The following is a 21,411-nucleotide window of genomic DNA, read 5'->3' on the forward strand; positions in this document are numbered from 1 at the left end:
AGTAACATTTTCCGAGTTGTTTCAATCAGCAGTCTCCTTGAAGTCTTCACTGAAAATGTGTCAGTAATTCCAAAGAGCATCAGCATTCCACAACAGACGTGTTGATGGAGGGGAAAAAAAGCCCAACAAGAAAATAAAGCTTGCAGCTACAATAGTGGCAGTGTTCATATGTGGACTTGGCCCGACACTTCTAACCATGGATGTGTGGATAGATAACAGACACTGGCCCTTTTTCCCCATGCAGGTCCATGGAGACCTGGCCTCCCTGTTCAGCCCGAGCTCAGTTCCGCTTAGCTCTGTTGGCTCAGTGCTTTGTGGATGCTCAGGCTGTGAGCAAGCGTTGCCTGAGAGCGTGACTGGCATGCTACCTACTAGCGGCCCTGGCTACATAAAGCCATATTGATGTGCTTCCAAGATGCTGCCAAAGCTAGCAGATGACGCTATTGCTGCCAAGGCAGTAGGTGGGGACAGATGCTACCTGTCCTCGCCCGCTCCCTCCAGCCAGATTGTTCCCACTAACAAAGCAATAAACTTAATAGATCGGCATATCAATTTTACAGCAACACTCATGCCGCAATTAGGGGAATGATTTACTATTTAAAAAAAACAAATGGCTCAATGATGACTGTTTTGTTAGCACTGATACCTCATAGAAGAAGGTCTTGGGTTTGAAACCTGGTCATAGTTCTACTCTGTACATACTATTTTCTGTTTATGCTTACATTTCCTTTTTATGCATTTTCTTCCACAGTTCAGACATTCAGGTCATATGAATTTTGAGCACTAAATTGTCTGAATTAGCATTTGAATGAATGAATGAATGTGAATGTTTTTCCAAGCCTTACAATAGAATGCGTTCTTTAGAATCTGTGCAACAAATCATATCCTTTACCCTTAGAGGATGGATGAAAGCACTTTTTATCTTGTCTCCAGCTCATGTTTGTACCTGTCAGTTTTACACTTTTGAGCATGTGCCTTTTTTTTTGTCTGAGATAAATGACAAATTTATCGTCTGTTATCTGTCAGTATCTCAACATAGCTTCTCACTCGTAATAAAATATGCTGCAGGAGGTTTAACTGTTTAAAATATATAAGTGCTCTTGCATAGATTTTTTTTTTTTTTTTTAAGGAAAACCAGAAAGAAAAAGCACAGAGCAGACATATTTCACCCTTTCATTCACATAAAGCTTTACTTTGTCCAATTATGAAAAGTTACTTTTGTTCTGTATTCTAAGAACATTTTTGCTGAGACCCGGAGGTCTCACGGTGTCACCCACTGTTCGCTAGTTAGTTATCAGCCTTCTTCCCTCTCTGCCGTAGCCCCCTCAAGCAGCACTGTGATGTTCATTTTTTTCCTTTGGCTTTCACCCCTTCCCATTTCCACCCTTCATATTCGAAGAGCAAAACTCCTGTGTGGCAGAACTTTTAGAAAAGGTTGAACACTGACATTCTGCAAAATGTCAGAATTGCTCCTTGACCCAAGCGTTGCTGGTTCTGAAGTCTGATTGGATACCAGCTGTGTGTTGAGGTCACGGTGGGCTCACACTAAGACGGGAGGCCATTGGAGTACTAACAGATGCCATGGCAGCAAGGAGGGTGTTGATTGGTCATTAGAGAGGCCACACTCCTCCACTCACACTCCTGGGAGGACCCCAGGGTTTCACACTTTGTTTGTATCACAACCCTTCTGCCTTTTACTTTTGTCTCACCCATATGACTTTGCTAAATTGGCTCTGTGACGCAGAAACAGATATCATCCAAGTGTTTGTTATCTTTTAATCTGTTTCCTCTGAACAGAATTGAGGAAGTCTCTCAACTTCCCTGCTATGGTAATGATCTCAGTGTGAGTGAACTTTGAAAATCCCCTACCACTCTGTGTCGAGAGTAAGTGTGTGTAGGGTCATTTTCAACCCACAGACCTCATTTTTTGTCTGCATTCAGGGTGGAAGTGGGTATTGAGGGCTGTTTGAGTTATACTGATTTTCTATTCTTTTGTGAGCATTTCTAATGACTTGACAAACTGAAAATATAGACATTTGTCATTAGACGAGAGGGACTTGTCACCCTGGTAACCTAGAAAATGGAGGATGAGCTTCAAATGTGTTGTAGAAGGGCTGCATTTTAGCCCTAACTGTGCTATTTTCCTAAACCTAAGTACCTAGTTTTTGTATTTAAATCTAACTGAACAATTAAAAATCGAATGAAAGCAGAGTGTAAATAAATGTAAGTGTAAGAAAAATGGTCCTTCATGGGCTGACTTTTCCTTGCCTCGTACCTGATTGATTACACTCCTTTTCAGACAGAAAGTTGCACACAACACCGACCACAGTTGTTGCTGTAATATTTCCTAGTCCACTTGGAGTCTGTTGGGGGGACTCCAATGCTTATATGTGCAGTTGTTTGGCATCTATGTATTCTGCACATGCATATTACACTGAATGTGCACAGTACTGCTGTTGTAGCATAGTCACCACACAGACTATCCATGCAGATGCAGTTTTTGGGTCGCACTGGGACAATCCAGGAAAGGATCTGCAACTGTTGCGGCCTGAAATCTATGTCATGCAGACCCTAGCAAAAGTCCTAGCAAAGATCCACATGACATAATTTTTTATCATCTTTCTAAGTCTGCAACAGTCTGCACAGATCCTTCCAGGGACGTCCCTGTGCTGGCCAAAATTTGTCACGCAGACCCTAGCGGACTGGAACACACTCACAGATGTGGAAAGTACAACACTTGTGGACTTTGTGAGTTGATTTGAACCAATAGTAGGGAGGTGCATCACATGTATAAAGAACAGAACCATATAAAAGGGCTTCAGCTGGATTAATTATGTAGCTGGATGCAGCTGATAGAATGTCCAATTTACAAGTTTTGATCAGAATAAGAAACTTAAACATGGTTGAATAAATGTTGTGACGTCATAGTATCATCCAGCTTTTCATCTGTACACTGCTTCACTGCTGCACAGCAGGCTATAATATAAGACTCATTTATATTTAAATTTCTTTTCGAGATGGCAGAGTTGGCCAGCTAGTGCTCTGCTCAGTGCTCTCCAGCTTTGCTCTTTTGTTCGTGCCTGGAGTCATTTGTAGCTCCCCACTCACAGTCACTCATCCATTCAGTTACTATGTAGTGGCCTGCTGCTGACTGGGTCTAATTCCAACTCTTTTCGTATTTAAAAGAGATGGAGGCAACTGTTGTCCTCATATTTCTCCCTGGCCTGTTGTATTTCAGATTATATGGAGAACATTTAACTTTTGCAATTGTTTACGTTACTTTTTGCCCAGTGCAAATGCACGGTTTGTGAATTGCTACTCAGGTCAAAACACCAATGAATTCCCAAGTAAGAAGAATAGACTATTGGATGATTCTTTGGTAGTAATGATAACCTCAAAACAGTACAAGGCATTTTTATGATTTCTTAATGCAGGAACATTTAAAATTACCTGAAAAAAACAAACTTGTTAATCTGATGTTGTTGGTCTGGCAGCAGGTTAGAGAGCTCTGTTTGTATGGAGACAAAAATCACTGTTAAAATTCTCTGCTCATTGATTCTGTCCAGAAATTTAAACTTTTTATTTTTCCTCATGCGATCTTGTTCTGCTCATGTCTCCTGTCTCTACTCGTTCTTTCTCTTGCATATCAACCTTTTCTTTGTGATCACACCGTTGTTTCCACAGTCACACACAAGGCGCAATCCTTCTCTGCCACTTTCTGATTATCACTCGTTATGACAGGGACAGACGAACCCTACAGGGAGTAGAAAGTGGAAACTGGGGCTTTTCAGGTGGTGCCATGTGACCTCTATACACTTTGGCACATATAGGATATACACACACACCCTTCATCATAGCTGCTAGTGGACTTTTCTGTCGTTACCTCAAAATAAAGAGAGCTATTGGCCAAAGCATGAAGAAGTGGGGTAAAATGAGACAGGGTGGGGAAGGGAGGAACGAAATGAAGGAATATGCTGATGGCAGTAGTCTATGAACGGAGAGGTGAGATACATGTGGGGGTTGCTGGCTGAGCTCTCCCACTCACTGACACAGCACTGAAACTCCAGGGGCAAACAGTTTTTTTGTGTGACTGTGTGGTAGCAGGTACACGTTGAGGCGCGTGTTGTGCATGTATGGCTGTGCATGCGTATGCGCGGCAGCATGGATGTGTGAGGCTGTGCATGAGATGGAGACAACCAAGGTGTGAGAGCTGCAGGAGGCTCATCTGAATTCACTAATGCTGCCAGACTGGGAGAACATGGAAAGACTTCTAGGCACTGACACTCACAGGCTATTTTTAGACTTCCCCTTTCCACGGCAAAAAAAAAAAAAAAAAAAGTGGGGAAAAGTAGGGACCCGATCAATAATTTAAAATGAGATGATCCTGATGAATGGCGAAGAGTTTCATCACATTACCCCCACTTGCAGTCTCGCAGCAGGTTTGTTGGTGGCTTGTTTTTTTGTTTGTGCACGCCCGTGTGCATGCGCAATGCATCTTTATGTGATGGCAGAGGAATTTATTCCCTTGTGACCACTCTCAAGCTTTGCTCAAAAAAGCAGTGGGAATTTTATGTGTTTAAAAATAAAAAACACCAAGTAAAGGCTAGGATAATGTCCAGCTGAATTTAGCTTCCAAAAGCTGCGTGTGTTATCTTGATGCTCAGCTTTTCTTCACATGAATCATGTCAGAGGATGACAATTGATGGCCAGGAGTATATATGTTCAGCTCAGCAGATGGCACAAGCCTGTACGACCAAACACACACAGTTACACACCCACAAACACACAAAACCAATTATTTTGAGTTAAAGAACAATGATTGGCTGGTTCTTATGCATGTAATACCAGTGTGGCCTAGTTTAGCCCACAAATGAACAGGATTAGTACAGCCTCTGCTTTAATTTAGCTTTGGTGATGTTAATCTGCCCTAGTCTGGCAAATTGGATTTCATAAAAAAGCTGTGCTCAGAAATATGTTGACTTTTGTGACTGTCATGTAAAGCACATTTTATGATGACAGGATTTTATCAGGATTTGGGGTTGACTCACTTTTCATGACGACATCAGCCAGCCCTCCTCTCTTGTCGTGTGCAGTGGGAGTGATAGTCAGTACCAGAGGCTCATAAAGCTTTTCATCCAGGTTACCAACCATATTAAACAAGATGCCACTTTCTCTGAGATTGTCCTGGAACCTTTTCCTCAAATGTTTTTCATCTCAATTAGAACTGATGACAAAAGAATGCATTCATCGACTGTTCTCTGGATGTCGTAGATACATCTTTTTTCGTACTGTATCACGAGCAAGTGACATGATTTGTGACCTTGAGCATTTTATTTCTTTTGCATCTTCAGCATTCTGTAAATCCCTCCTTTAAATGAATAGAAAAAGTACAGAAAGGCAGCAAGTGCTACAAAGGATGCTGTTTCAGGTTGCATTCTGGCCTCGCTGGGCTCCTGCCAGAAGGACTGATGTAAACTGATCTAGTAGATGACTGATGTAAAAGACAGAAATGTGTTTTCCCCGGCAATTAAGGGAATGAACCTACTTATTGACGTGATTTGAGTTCTGGTATCCTGACATCTAGACTGTTGTCCGTTAGACCTTAATTTTGTGACCAAGGCGAAACCCAAGTCAAGCAGAACTGCTAGTACAAGCCTACTGTCTGTGCTGTCATTTCAGCTTCTACCCTCACTATTTACATGTCAACAGCTATACCCTTAGGCTATGTCTCTCCACTCAAGGCTGCTCCTACGTTGCCTAACACCACACAATTACTGTGAAGATCATGGCGTTTACATGCGTGTGGTAGCCGTACTGGCCCTTAATTTGGGTTCTGGCCTATTTTTTCAGGACAGAAAATATAGGTCAATCTTGATGCCTTTGTGAATGTCTGGGACCATTTATCATAGCAAATCATGTAATTCACCCAAAAGGTCTTTGTTTTCATGTAGACGTACACACATCTATCCTCACCTTCTGGTACTTCATCGACCTTTTAAATCTTCCCGTCCAGTGCACTGTTGTTGGGGTTTTTTCTTTGAATGTGGAATATTCCTTACTTACCTCACTCCATGGATAAGATAAATCTAAAAGTGGTATGAACACCTAAAACTCCATTCAGACTAATGATGTAGGATTAACCTGCATCAGCTGTAATAGATTAAGATACATTATCCAGTTGGGTCTTAGGGCCTGCTCATCACCAGCTTCATCTGCTCTTCCTCTAATAAAAGATGAATGAGTGTGGAGGCTAAGTGACTAACATGTATTTGTTCATTCTGCAGTTTGCAAATAAAGAAATGCCGTTAAGTTGCATCACTCTGCCCAAGTGAGTCAATGTTAAGTCTTGTAGCAATCGTATTTAATGAACTGAACACAGAGCGCTCAACTCTGTGAAACGAACATACATTCTGATCTCAGTTATTCATTGATTATAGGGACAAAATATATATTTAGTGCACTTTCAAAAAAAAACAACCCTGCTTTCACTTCCCAGTTAGGCCACATTCCTGCTAATGTACAAATCTCTGCGTCAAAATAAAACTTAAAAAGGTTCTACTTCACTTGAATTCAGTGCCTCTACTGGAAGCCAAATACAAATAAAATTATACCCGAAATGCCTCACTTGCTGAAAGTCTGATTATTGATTGAAACAACATATGAATTATTTCCATAATTGCATCACATATAGGCATTGTGATGGCTAGGCAGCTGTGCACAGAGATACCTCTAGTTTCCACTGAGATACTTACAACTCAAACAGGTGTGTGATGGAAATTAACTTTGAAAAGAGTGAAACAAAGACTTCCGATGTCAGATTTACCTGAGTTGAACCAAGATGTGCTGCTTTCTATGAGCAGGTTATTTTTAATGTCATTATTGCAGTTGATCGCAGTCATTCAATTGAAGGAAGCCAAGATTGTGATGGTGATTAATATTCAATCAATTTTGCTGTGCTACTCTCAGCAAAAAATTAATCAACAACAATTTTAACAGTTCATTAGTTATTTAAGTATTTTATCAAGTGAAAGTACCAACATTCTGGTTTTATCTTTAATACTTATGTATTTTGTGTGCTTTGCATGATCTTAGGTCAAATATCTTTTTAGGTTTTGGTTTGTGGTGAGATGAACAAGCTGTGTTTCCTGTGCACACAACTAAAAATAGTCTTCTGTCTCCCAGGTAATAACTTTTATGATTACCATGTGATTCAGAAAACATGATAGATGAAGCACAGTAAAATGATAATGCCTTGCTAGTCCTACAAAATGCAAATTTCTCTTCTTTTGTTAATTGTGAAGACCAGAATTAACTTTTGCTTACTCAGAAATGTGGGCAGATTGGAACGGTGATGGGTGAGTCACAGGCACAGTTGCTCACTGTGTTGGATAAGATCAGTGGTGGAATGAAGCTAAACTCTTTGATAGTAGCAAAAATAATGGAGCATCCAGTATCTTTGATGTGAAGTTGTTTCACCTTGTTCTCAGTATGCAGTAAATCATATGGCCAACTTTACATAGTTTAATTATCACACAGTAAGTATAAGTGAATTTGTCAATTACAACCCTGACCTCAGTTAAAGGTGAAACTAGAGAATTACATGGGAATAGTAGGAAATGGGGCAATGGTTGAATTTTCTGCACGGCAGAGGCCACTTTTCTCCAAGTGACCTACACAGGTTTTCCCCCTGGAAGCTGTCGTTCTCCAAAAGTCATCCCCGTTTCCCGTGAAGGCCAATTCCATTTTGGAGAAGTGTGTGTGTGTGTGTATCTGTGTAAGCCTGAATTTTGGTGGCTGGATAGAGTTTGGTCTGTATTTTTCTGTCAGTATTTCATCCATCATTCCTGTAGAGCATTGAGAGCCCTGTAAATGTGTTTGAGATTAGGCGCTATTGTACGCTTTTAACAGGTACAGATATATTGTCATTCCTGTGCAAAGATTGCCTGACTGACTTGACTGCCTGACTGAGAGCTGTCTGTCTGTCAGCCTTTGCATGTGAACTTCAAATCACAGCTCAGCAGCACCGAGCATGTAGCCGCCAAAGGCAAGGCTTTACACTGTCATCAGCACCACGCAGCCGCCTCTGGGTGCTGTGCCATATGACATTAACTGAGATCGATCCCCTCCACACCTCAAGGAGCTGCTGTGCTACACACAGTGTTTACTCTGATGCTGTAACCACCACCTCAGAGACTAGAAAAGGAACTGACAATGACCGGATCATCGGTTTTCCTAAACTTTACAAACTGTATACCCAGAAACTAAATTTTGTCATACTTATCAGACTACGGTGCCAAATCTGTCACATGACATGGCACCAACAAGCAAAACAAGTTCTATCTGGCAGCAAAGCTTTTTCTTTTCTTTTTTTTTCTTTTTTTTTAAAAACCATACAGCAACCATAGCAGTAGTTTACTCAATGCATTCAACAAGGTTTTTAATTAAGGGACACTCTTGGTACAGGGGGTATATTCTTGGCTTTATGCATGTTAATTTAGTAATAGAGTTATTAAGTCACTCAGCTTTTATAGATGTTGTTTTTGACAAAGGCAGATGGTTGGACCATATGGAGAGAATTGTGTGATTATGTGCAGATATGTTGGTTTTCCAGCCAGAGATGGAATCATCACCCACCCAACCACTGCTGCTGCAATCAAAACTCTGTGGTCTACTCCCATATCGCATGTATTTGGAAATAAAAATGTAGGTCATAACTTGGATTTCAGGTTACATCTCAGATTTTAGGGCACATTCCTATCTTAATGTAAAGGCTGTATTTTGTTGTGCTGCAGCAAGTATAGTCAAGAGAAAGTTGGAGACGAGTCTGTCTTGGGAGATGCCAGTTTGTTTTTTCCGTAGCTTACGAGGCTAACACCCTCCTCCTCCCAACAAACATGCTGCGTGTGTGTTGTGTTGAAGATGCAGTCATGCGGAGCCGGTGTTTGACATAATGTTGGACCAGTATGGAATCTGACTGGGAATATCAACGCTGATATGTGGTGATACACAGAGGCTGTCACAAAGGTTGCATCCATATGCTGTGCCACTCATTCGTGAAGCTGTGAAATTGGGTTGCATCCCAACTAGCCTGGAGACAGTATCACTTTCACTTCTCTCTTTCTGTCTCTCTATCTCTCTCCACCTCCTCTCCCCCTTTCTCTCTCTCTCTTTCAGCTCATCCCACTGAAGCATTTTTCTCACATAGCTGGAAAGACGGAACAACTAATGTGGCATTAATAGGGTCACATCATCTCCATGCAGCTCTTTCTTTCTTCTCCTTCCAGCTGAGACTGTTGTTTATCTTCTTCAGATGTAGCTGTAAAAATGGCTTAGAAATCCCCCAGGCCAACATCTCTCACATGTGAAGTCTGCCAGTTGGGTTTTTTGGCTAGTAAAGCAGGCTCTACCTTAGAGGTTGTTTTCTTTTTGTTTATTCAAATTTTTCAAGCTTTGGAATTAAATTTTATTACTCCTTTTCGAATTTAGACCTATTTATAGACCTAATCTAGATCAACATTGTGATGCATTTGATAATGCTTGTTTCAAGAAGTTAAATAGCCTTTAAAGTTTTGTTCACCACTATTTACATCCATTAATTATCCAATCCAATATCAAACATAAATTTGCTCTGATTTAATCCAGGTAATTTTATGAGTTACCCGAGGCTGTCACTACTTCTGTCAGTTCTAAGTCCTCATTTGTAACAACACAGTGTGACCAATCAGTATTAGTAAACTTAAGGAGCATATCATAGTTTAAGAAGTTTCTCTTTTCTCCAAACCTCTGCTCACTAAATCAGCATGAAATGTAATGCCATTTGCCGTGTGCAGTGCGAGACTTGATAGGCAAAAGGAAAAAAAAAAATGTATTAAACGTCTGTGAGTGAGTTTTTCTCTCTGCTGGCCTTTGAAAGATGCCAGTTAATCTGCTTACTCCTTTAATTGTGAGTGGAGGGGTTGGGCCTCCTCCCGGCCAGAATAAGACTACTGATCCAGAAGTAAAACGATGACCACTGCAGTTATTCCTTCCTTTAGGTTGTGCAACCCCCCTAGTTTTCTTTAGCCACCCCTCATCTCCTCCTCCTCTACCATCCCCTCCCTCAGAGGGAAGAAAGCTCCTTGTTCTGACAATAGACATTTTTTGCCATATGTTGGCTTGACATCTTCATCAGGTTCACAGCAGGTTACCTTAGTTAACTTTCACTCCACTGCCTGATGGGATTTTCTCCCCGTTTCTCCAATCGGCCCGGGCTCAAAGTCTAGACGGCCTCTGAGGCAGGGTCCTCCTAGCCCTGTGTCCACAATGGCCGTATTGTGGATGCTTAGTAGTGGTAGCTTCCTCCAGTTACAGCGAACAGGCTAGTGCTAAAACAATGCTTTTGTCCAGGGGCATACGAGGGGGGCCTAATCCACTACATACTGTGAAATAAATCTCTCTCTGAGATGAGAGTGAGCGAGAGAAACCGAGTGAATGAAATCATTGCCAAGGAGGTTAGAGTGCAGCAGTTTAACCCCTGGCCAAGAAAGAGGGAGGAGAGGAGGCAAAGGGAGTGGGAGAAAGGAGGAACAAGGAGAGGCAGGCGCTACATCCCTTCATCTCTGGAGCACGGATGGAGGAGAGGGGCTGCCGGTGGCTTTCACAGCCTCTCTTCTCACCAGAGGAGCTGCTGTTCACCATATGGGATTTGGCCTCTCTTAACAAACAGGCCCCCTATTCACTCACAACACACATTCAGTCGTTCATGGAATAAGGTGAAAAAAGTGCTTTTTTTTATGCCTTTAGAACACTGGATGGCCATGAGGGCTCGAAGTCTGTTTGATTCACATAGTATAGAGAATTATAAACTAGAGGCTTTCATCTAAATGTGTATTCACCCTGGATTTAGGGTTAGGCCTTTTTGTGTTTTACTGAAGTCTCTCTCAGTTTTAAAGCCAGAACCATGCATTCAGGCCACCGTTATTGAGCTGCTGAGGTGATCCTATAGAAACACTGTGCACAAACATACCTCTGCACTGTGGGCGTTATTTATGTTTATCATATGCTTTTTCCTGGGACTTTGAAAAGGCTATTTTTGTAAAAACATGTCATTCAACATAAGTACGACGGGTTTTACTTTTTGAGTTAGTGGCAAAATGATTTAAAGTTGAATAACTTCCTTTGCAGCTCTGGCCAGTGTGAGGTTTCTGACACACTATCGTTGCGTGCCAACTTTTTCCTCCAGCCAGCAGCATTAGGAATGACATCCTTTGCCAACAGCTTCCTTTTAGCCTACTTGAAAATCCCAAGCATAGATTTATATGCCAAGCTGAACATGCCAGCATTTTTCATTTTTAGCCTACTTGGATGTGCCAGTAGACATGCATTTATGCAGAGAATTACAGAACTGAGAGGTAAAATAGTAGGCTTATTTTCTTGCTTCTCCCATGTTTTTAGGGCATGTATGTGTTGCTACTTTATTCTGTTTAATCCCGTCATGTTTGATGATCCACCTGAGTAGGTAGGAGAGAGGTGGTGTCAGTTGTGAGAGGCTGATGTCTACCTCCCACTCTTAGGCAATCCATCCATCTCTGCCCTCACCTCATCCTTCCTCCTCCCACTCCTTTCCTATTGCCCCCGCTCTCAGTTCCCAGCTACTTCACCCATTAACCCTCCCTTCTCTTACTTTCAAAGACAGGTGTCTCAGAAATAGCCGAAGCATTGATTTTTGACCATATCAACCACCGCCGCCCCCCCTCTCACCAGTATCTGTGTCACGGCTCAGGGGCTGCCTGCATGCTGCCCCTGTTGTGACTGTTGGAGGTCAGCCATGTTTGAAGCCCTCAGGGATCAATGGACAAGCTACTCTACTGTAAATATTCACTCCTTAGCTTGCTATCTATCTGTAAACACACATCCACCACAGTACACATTTGCACACAGCACATGTGCACTTTGCAAACACAGACCAGTGGTCACTCCTAGGGCTCATCGTCACGTTTGCCCACCTCCATTTTCTCGGGTGTGAATGGAGGAATCTAACTCCCAATAGGTGATTTCAATTCAATTCGCACCCATTGGATCCGTTTACACTCCACCAGAATAAAATATGCTATAGGTTGTTTTCACCTTGTCACTCTAGCTGCCACTGGTGTCACATAAAAAGGACTGTTTTTATACTGCATGCAGTAGCTCTTTCTAAATTTTGTCAACTGTGGGAAATGCAATAAACACATTTTGAGTCATTCAGATTTTTTTCCTTCAGTAGAAATAGCTGAGGGAGTGGCAGATGTCTAACAGATCAATGTATTATTCAAGTAGGCCTAAAACAGAATGATTCACATGAAAGATGTGTTGAAGAACAGGTAGCAAGCTGTGTGAGGAGGTGTATGAAAGAGCAGGGAGTGGTTGATTGGTCTCAGAAATGGTTGACATATTGCTGAGGTGTCCAGGAGCAAGGCACTGCATGTCTTCCACTTGCAGCACTGTATTTGCATAGATGTTACGTTGCCATTAACTGTGTGTGTGTGTGTGTGTGTGTGTGCGCGCGCGTGCGTGCGTGCGTGCGTGCGTGCGTGCGTGCGTGCTTACACTTTGACTGCACATGGCTGCATATGCCATTGCTCTTGTCCAGAACCTCTGTGTCTCCAATTTTGTCTTTTTTTTTTTATTGCAACTGACAGCTACCATTGTCTGCTGAATGCCGAAAATGTTTTATGACCTTGTGAGCAAGCCAGAACATTTATACAAGACATGTGTAAATCCACAGCCTGTGTTTTGAAAATGGAACACCTCCAAAAGTCCAAATCCTCCGAGACTATGGACAGAATGCCCATGGATGTATTTACAGCACATGGACTTGCTTGCCTCGCAAAGCAAGTTATGAAAATGACAAAACTATGAGTATGCTATTTTCACATCAGATATTTTAGAGTGCCTAAAAGAAAAAGGATTTGTACAGGCTTTGTCTGCATGTTTTACAGTGGACTTTGGTATTGCAATTTTCAGAATGAAATGTATTATGGAGCTCTTATTGTTTGTGTGATTGTGTGTGTGTGTGTGTGTGTGTGTGTGTGTGTTTTTGATGGAGGGGAGGGTGGATTAACCGGTGCAGGATCTGTCATGGTGACATTTGTGTCCCCTGGCAGAGCAGCGGGGTTCCTCTTCACCTCCGTAACCTTCAACTTTCAGCCTTAACCCCCTTCAGGCCTCCTCTCGCGTCCACCACACGCCCAGCACGTCCAAAGGGAGGGGAATATGAACGCAAGAAAGTGAGAAAATAGAGAAGGGGGGTGCAGAGAAGAGGACAAAAAGCTGCAGGGGAGGGCAGGAGAAAAAAGGTTGTGGTAGAAAAAAGAAGTAAGCACGGGAGAGTGAGGAGAGGAGGAGTTCCGGAAATGAGGCAGAAATGGGATGAATATGTGAAAGTAACAGTTGAAGAGGGAGAGAGAAGGGAGGCAGGAGGAAAAATGATTGGCAGTCAGATGTGGAGGAAGAATACAGCAGATAGGATAAGCGCCTGTAGGAAAGAAAGGAAGGTGCATACAGGTTGGAGCAGAAAGAGGACATATGAATGATAAAGGAAGGTGTTTGGTTGTGCTCTGAAGTTCTCATGTGTCCCCAGCTGCACAAGGAAAAGTCTTTGTGTGTTGTTGCTGCTCACTGTTGTGTTCTGCATCACTTTATTCATGCACCTCTCTTGCTCTAAACCGGTCTCCCCCTGTGTGACTCCACATTAAACTGAACATGTCTATTCAACATGCATTCGATTTTTTTGGAAAAGAAATGTTGATCTGAAGTTTATTTGGTCAAGTGACATGCTCATGCATTCATACACTCCTTGATTGTCATCCTTTGCGGACACTATGGGCATGTAGTTGTTGTTATACTGTTTCATGGTCTGCTGGGATGCCACGGGGAGGACTGCTTTCCTTACACGCACAGTATATATCTTATGTTATCTGTGCATTTGCAGTGTAGCCGCTGCACGAACACAAATTTAGTGCTGCATGTGCACATCCACAGAAGGATCTGTGAGGACTCAGACTTGAGGACATGATTAAATTTACATCATATAAACCCTATCATGTAATCAGGATGCAGAATGTATTGAACTGGCTGAAGCTTTCATTGTGAGCTAACAAGAAGAGACAGGAAGAACTAATGTTTTTCTCTTTTTTTTTAAAAACTCTGCCTATCCATATTGTATGGTAATTGGGTATTTCAAGTTATCTTAACCAACATTGTTTTTTGTCATTTAGTTTAACCAAACGTCGTAAAACATGCTATTTAGTTTAAGAACTTTAGAAAGTCAGTATAGCAACAAGTCTTCAGTTTAACCAGCAAATGTTGATTGACAGCTTTTGGGATAATTGGTTGTGAGATTATCATCTATTATTTTTCAGTTGTTCAGCTATGACTTGGCATCTAACCGTGTTAGCAGATCATTCCATCCTTTTTTTTCCCTGCCTTTCACCCATATCAGAAAAACTGAGTAGTAAATATTTTATTAGAATGACTACCCTTAAGCATGGGGCATTAAGCAAATCATCAATGCTGAGTGGATTATTAAAATTAATACTGTAAGCACTGGTACCAGCGATAAATTAAAGGATATATAAATAACCAATTACATTTATAACTAGAAGTGACCCTCTGAACACCAAAACCCGCCAGCAATTTTGAAAGGCAAGTTGTTATATTGTAAAAATTGCCATAATTACACCATCCATCACTGCAAAAGACCTTAAATCTCCACGAATTCAACTATCCTGGAACTAATCATATGTGACTTTCAGTTCTGTCTTGAAAACCAACTAAATCTAAGCTAAAAATCTGATTTTGGCAAAAACATGTCTCATTTAATAATTTTCTGAAATTGACTGTGCAGTGACCAGATTCAGTAAAATTGAAAATATAAACTCAACTGGCACCAGCAGTCCCATGAAAAAGAAAAACATTAATTCTTCTCGGCTGAACTGCAGGTTGTGTTTACACAAGGCACACAGAAGACAAGTATGCAAACAAATTAAAAAATGTAATTAATGATAGTATGTCGAGCCATGTTTTTTTCCCCAGTGTTTGTACCACCTGCAGGAACTTGTGGGAAATGTTGTGCATTTTAATTCCAGCTTTTTGCAATTTTTGAAAATTGAATAATTAAAGACATTTAGCTTTCATATATTCTTTTCCTGAACAGGTTTCTTTGCCCAGAAACTGCTTGGGATTCAGAGGGTAAAGCTACATCCTACCTTGTCTAGTGTGTGTTGAGTCCATTTATTGGCTGAGATGTGTTGCAGACGCTGTCAGAACTTGATTTTGAATTCTGTCACAGTCCTTCTGTTTTTACAGCTTACAGAGAGCCTAGTGGTTCAGCTATGAATATGGATACTCACAGTAAGATTTGTGGATTGTAGAGAAAGATTTGTTCTTTACAATTTGAGCCTTCCCTCTTTTCGTACCTACACAGACACCCATACACACTGCAACAAATAGGCAGTGGGGAGCCAAAAGTGACAAACCACCGCACTGGACACAACAGGCTTCCCTTCCCTTAACCTCCTGTCCTTCTTCCTCTGTTCTGTATCATTCTCCAGCAGTAGTTCCCATCCTGTCACCCAGTAAATAAGCATAAAATAGCCCTAACTGTGGCAAATCATGGGGTAGGAAGAAGGGGGGTGGTCAGAGTTGAAGTGTAGAGACTTGAGCTCTGCTCCGTTTTTTCTGTGCTGCTCTTTTCAGGATGGGGCCCATGAAATTATCCAACAGGATTATGTAAGGCATCATGGATTCTGCTGCGTCCTGTCATCCGTGTGTCCGTTGTATTCCCGTCTCTCACAGACAGCCTGGTGTGTTAGCCATGAAGCTACTTTTCACATTGTGTGCCATTTTTACCAAAGTAGTGATCATGTCCTCGGCCTTTATAAATATCTACATCGCTTTTGAGCCACATGCTCAGGACAGGATCATAGCCAAATACTTGTTAAAATGGTGATACATCTATCAAGTGGAGACTTAATCAGAATCACAGTTTACACCAGTTGATCTCACATCTACTAATGTATAGTGTCTTGTAATGTTTGGTGTCCGAGTAGGTGGCGTGTTTACGAGCCTGTAGGGCTTTTGTTCCTCCCTGACAGTGGACTTGGCATATGAGAGCTCTTCTCTTCCAACCCTTGCTGTTCCTGCCAGGGTCACATTGTGACCTTAGAGCTGTGGAAGCCATGTTTACCAGAGACCCCTGTGTTCAGACTATGGCTGGGTGACTGCTTCTTTTCAACCGCATGGCTTAAGCCTGAGACAAACCAGGCTCTGTACGAAGGTTGGAAGCTAGCTTCAAGATAGACACACACATGTTGCAAGAGTGACACTAAGGCAGTTACCGGCTGAGCTGCTTATTAAAGCAAATTAAATGAGTATTTTGTGCAGCTACTTGTGATTTGTGAATTTACCAGACTTATGTTTTGTGATCCATGTGCATCTTGACTGCTATAATAAACTATTAGTACTTGTTTTACTACTAGTGTTAAAAAATTGATGTTTATTTGTTGTAATATGTCCACATTATTTATCCAAACATTAATAACCTGCTAAATTCTAAATATCTTCCTCTGTTTTTTTCAGACTGGCTAATGAATTTTTTGACTGTTGGTTTATCTATAATTTTCTTTAATAATTCATCGACTTGTATCTGGTCTTTAAAATGTACAACAGGATGAGATGTGCTCATCATAGCAGAACAAAAGTACAAACTTCTATGTTAAATTTCTTATTTTTATGTGATCAACAGCCAAGGTACACCCATAGTATTTTGATTATAATAATGTTCTTTAAGTAGAACCCAGCTAATTTCCTGTATTCACACTCTATGACTAACTAAAACAATGTTATAAGTAATAATTACCTTAATGTGCAAATCGATTAATCATCCTGGATAAACTGTCAGCATTATGTTTTCTTCTGTTATAATAATAAACCTTTTTATTTGGGATTTACATGTCTTTTGCAAAGCAGCTAGGCTTGTATCAGTGTAGGAATAATTAAGCAAATAAACTAGAGTCTATGTTATTGCGACTTTCTTAAATGTGCATGATTTGGTGTATAATATAAGCTATCATATCTACACTGAGAATATAGATTTGCATATTTACAGCACACACAGCCTAGACACTCTCTCTTGTCTTTCACTGTGTGCTGCTGTGTGTGTATGAGTGTGTGTGTGTGAGTGTATAGGTGTGTGTGTGCGTGCACAGACTCGCAGCAGCCACCCTTGCCCCCACCCCTCTCATTAATATGTATGTGTTCTGAGGCAGCTAGCGAAGACGGTGTGTTTCTCACCCGCTGATTAATGCTGTCTGTCAATTACCTCTAGATCCAACCGTGCTGTGGAGCTTCCCCCAGGACCACACAGACCAGGTTGGAACACACTCTGCTTTTTCATTCCTCTCTCTCTCTCTCTCTCTCCCTCCAAATCTCGCTCTCGTTCACTGTTACAGACAACCTCTACCACCTCCTCCTCTCCCATCTCCCTTCCTTTCCTAATGCCCTCACTCACCCTGCCATCCTGTGGTAACCTCCCCCAACACCTATCACCATCACCACCACTCTCCTAAGGTGCTTCCTCTCCTCTCTCTCCTCTCTCTCCTCCTCCTCCTCCTCTGTCTCTCTCTGTCTCACTGTACGTCTGTTGTTGGTAATGAAAAGCAGTGAGCAGGTCTTCAATAACCGACGAATCAGTAATTATCATGCAACCGTGACAGGAATGCACACCTCTGTTTTTTCCTCCCTCTCTCTCTCTCTGTATTTCTTTCTCTTACTCACTCTCTCATTGCCCTACTCTGCCTTCTTCCTTTTGTTTCACATTTAGTGGAATATTATGTTCATTTTTAATCTGAAAGAAAGAACTCTGTGCTCTTCGGCACACTGTGTTCTTCCTAAATCCGTTAGAGGTAAGTCTTACTAGTTGGTGTGGATGATAAGTCACATTTTTGAGGACGACATGATTTAATAGATGGTTTTAATATATTACAAATAAGGTCATATTGTGAATTTTTGCTGTCATTTCTTTTGAGTATACCAACAAAGTTTTTCAGTAACACCTGAAATTTGGGAAGACAGAAAGATTCCTGCGATGAAATCTGACCAAATGATAGCAGGTTGTAAACAGGCCAAAGGTTTTATAACTACCCAGATTATCATTTGGAGATATAGTTGAATGTTGAAGTCTAGCCAAAAGCCCATTATAATCCTTGTTTTGTTGAGCACAACTATGGTAAGTACAGTAGGTCAAGGATTACATGAGAAGTCCGTCCATAATCTAAATTGATGTTTACAGCTGACGGTTTGGGTAATATTGTCTAGTTTCATTTTCACTAAGGATGCACTAAAACTATATGGCAGATTGGTTTTAACTCCAAAACTGATCTCATTGCATGAACTGGATGCCAGCCTTAAAATGACTGCACTAAATAAAATACAGTGTCTTTGTTAAAATTTTGTTACATTCATTCGGTTGTGATGGGTTTCCAACCCAAGTTTCAGTGCCAAAGCAATCCCTGACCTCATGCTGCCTTAAATAAAAATGGTTGCAATAATTTCCAAGCAGTAAGCGTTTTGAATTTAGAAAAATAATACCGTGGTATTGGTCGACTGCTTGGTATTGGTGGATGTATCAGAATTGGCATCAGGAGACAAAAAGCACAAGTTGTGCCTCCCTGGTTTCCAACCTGAGTGTTTGCTTAACCACTTTATTGTTTGAACACTTGTGTTTATTGCCTCATTTGATTTGTTTTCACTGCGGGTAACTTGGTGAGTACCAAGTTATCATTACTGATAAAAATGACGGCCAAAACTACAAAACAAGACCCAAGTTGTCATAAACCTGAATTATCCTTTATGCCAATCACAGATTTTACCAGCAGTCTCAAGGGGACAATGTTTACACTTGATTTAGTGTGCTTTTATTTAAAAGGCCTGCTCTTTACCCTCAGAAAAATATATTGCCCCAGCAGGGTGTCTTTGGTTTTTCTCCCTGGCTTCACCTTCAAAGTACAACTGTTTAGAGATAACTTGATCAAAACGATCACACATCCTTTAATAATATGTGTAGTAATCTGCATGTACATAACTGTCTAAATAGATGAGGTTGAATTATTCTCCTGTTGGTACTCCAGCGTGTCACGAGTCCTGCTCTCTGCTACCTTGGCTTCTGATGTGTTTGTGTGATTTTTGACAGTTTGTTAGTCTCACAATGGCAGATCTGACAGAACAAAAACATGACATACAGTATGTTAATTTAACAGCGGCCACAACATAGAGCAGGTCCAAAAGTAAATGACCAGCTAGATGACGGCAGCAGTCCATCAACGGAGAGGTGGGAATAAACGGACAGGTAAAAAGAAAATGGAGAGAATGACAACAATATGTGGGTAGGCTTACTACGTTTCAACACAGCAGCCTAGCTGTTGAGTGTAAACCACTCTCCTGCCTCTCTGATCCACTTTGAGGAATAAACGGACTTGTAGAAAGATGCTTCAGGCGATGTCTCCCTGCCCCACAAGAACCAGAGCATGCTATCAGAGTAAGAGGTAAAGGGGGTGAGGGAGTGAGAGTGTGAGCAAGAAATTACAAACGTAGAGAGGTAGAGGTAGGTAGAGGCCCAGGAAACAGAAATGAATGGGGGAAAAAAACTGCTGATACCAAGAAAGATGAAATAAATAATGTAAACATAGTGTTTGTGTTGACATAAGCCTCATCCCTCCTCTCCAACGTGTCTCTCCTTTTTAGCCCCCCACAACCTTACTTTTCTTTCATTCTGTTGTCGACCAGATCGTTTGTGTGGATAAGATGGCCCTTAAGATGGCTAGTTAGCGTGCTGTGTACAGAGGGATTGGCCCTTTCCCCCGTATAAATAAAGGCTGTATTCACGGGCCTCATTACCAGGATTAAGGCTCCTTTCCTCCTTTGTGGGGCTGAAGGCTGGAGTCCTCTGTAGCCACAGTCTCCGTCGCTTTCTGTGGCCCGAGCTGGCCAGCATATGGCAGCAGCAGCCAACAGTCTCTGCAGAGGGGCTCAGAGCTCAGAGCAAGGCCTCCTTTTGTTTAGGCCGTTATTGTTGCTCAGCGTAATGACATTTGTAGGCCGTAGGATCGGGGTGGAGGGGTTAGCCTACCCCAGGGGAGAAGCAGAGAGAGAGAGAGAGGAAGACAGAAAGAAGGAGAAAGAGAGGGACGGAAGGAGGGGGAGAGGCGAAGACATGCAGACAGACAGGAGTGTGGATTATGGAAATATGAATTGATTTTTTTTCTGTTCAGTGGTAGAATAGAAAGCTCAAAGGAGAACAGACTGCAGGCTGGCTGGCACGCTGGGGTGGTGCTAGGGAAATATGAAGTGAGAGGCGCTTGCTCCCTCTTTCTCTCTCTCTTCTCCTTTTCTTTTTCCCTGCTGCTCCCCCTGTTCCTCCCTCAGCCCCCGAGACTCTTGATGCCCTGGTCATCTGCAGAAGCCACTTGGATAGAGAGGGAGAGATGGAAGGGAGACGGAGAGAGGGAGGGGAAGGGAGAGGTGGCTAAAGCATATATTTGAATCGTAAGAAGGGCTTTTTTTTTTTTTTTTGCAAATGAAGCAGACAGATGGAAATCTGTCCGTTTCCACTCAGATCTCATCCCAAAGTTGTGGAAAAAACACAGTAAAGACAGAACAGACACACACACGCGCACACACACACACACACACACACACACACACACACACACGCACACACACACACACATGCACACATGCACACACAGAGAAATGGTCTGCCAGTTAATTCTAGCTAACCACAGTGTGGTGTATAGAAGGCCCATTTCTTTGTAAAGAACAGAGGATAATATGATAAACAGCAAGTTCCACAAACAGAGGCCCATTTGAAAACTTACAGAGACTGTCAGAAACTCCACAGCATTTAAAAATGTTAAGTTACTCACACAGATACACCCTCCTGCAAAATTGCTGTGCTTCCACACCCAACACTACAGCCAAAAAGATATCTTTAAAGAGTGGCATGCTCCAGTGGTACTATTATTTATTCATACACTATTTTTTATGGTCAAGTACCTTTATGTTGTATACATTTATTTGTGTCTTCGTGTGCATATATTTATTCAGTTTATCATCTGAGTTTTCATGAATGGGTTTAAGAAACAAATGTTTAAATATAATGTAAACTATTAGCCATTTAGTCAAGCTGCAAGTTTTGCCTAAATTACTCACCTGCAAATTATTCAAGGGTATCATTTCAGTGAACAAAAAGTTTAAGAGCGGGATTACTGGGGAAACCTAAGGAGGTGTGGCAGCAAGCCTAGAAAAGTCACTGTACCGCTACCAATCCACTTACCTGGAGAGCGGTTTGTTGGCAAAATTGGATTTATTTTTGAATAACTTTTGAACAGAAAT

At 41.6% G+C, this 21,411-nt stretch overlaps 1 protein-coding gene across 3 annotated transcripts in view; it reads left to right on the top strand.

Moving 5' to 3' along the window:
* dennd1b (DENN/MADD domain containing 1B) overlaps positions 1-21,411 on the top strand; it is a 106,993-nt gene that overhangs the window by 5,043 nt on the left and 80,539 nt on the right. For all 3 annotated transcript variants that reach the window (XM_023269876.3, XM_035947978.2, XM_023269878.3), the window contains exon 3: positions 17,348-17,391. In XM_023269876.3, coding sequence (XP_023125644.2) covers positions 17,348-17,391 — 44 coding nt within the window. The remainder of the gene's footprint in view (positions 1-17,347; positions 17,392-21,411) is intronic.

Source organism: Amphiprion ocellaris, chromosome 2, assembly GCF_022539595.1.
Source record: "Amphiprion ocellaris isolate individual 3 ecotype Okinawa chromosome 2, ASM2253959v1, whole genome shotgun sequence".
In the NCBI taxonomy this organism is placed as follows: Eukaryota; Metazoa; Chordata; class Actinopteri; family Pomacentridae; genus Amphiprion; species Amphiprion ocellaris.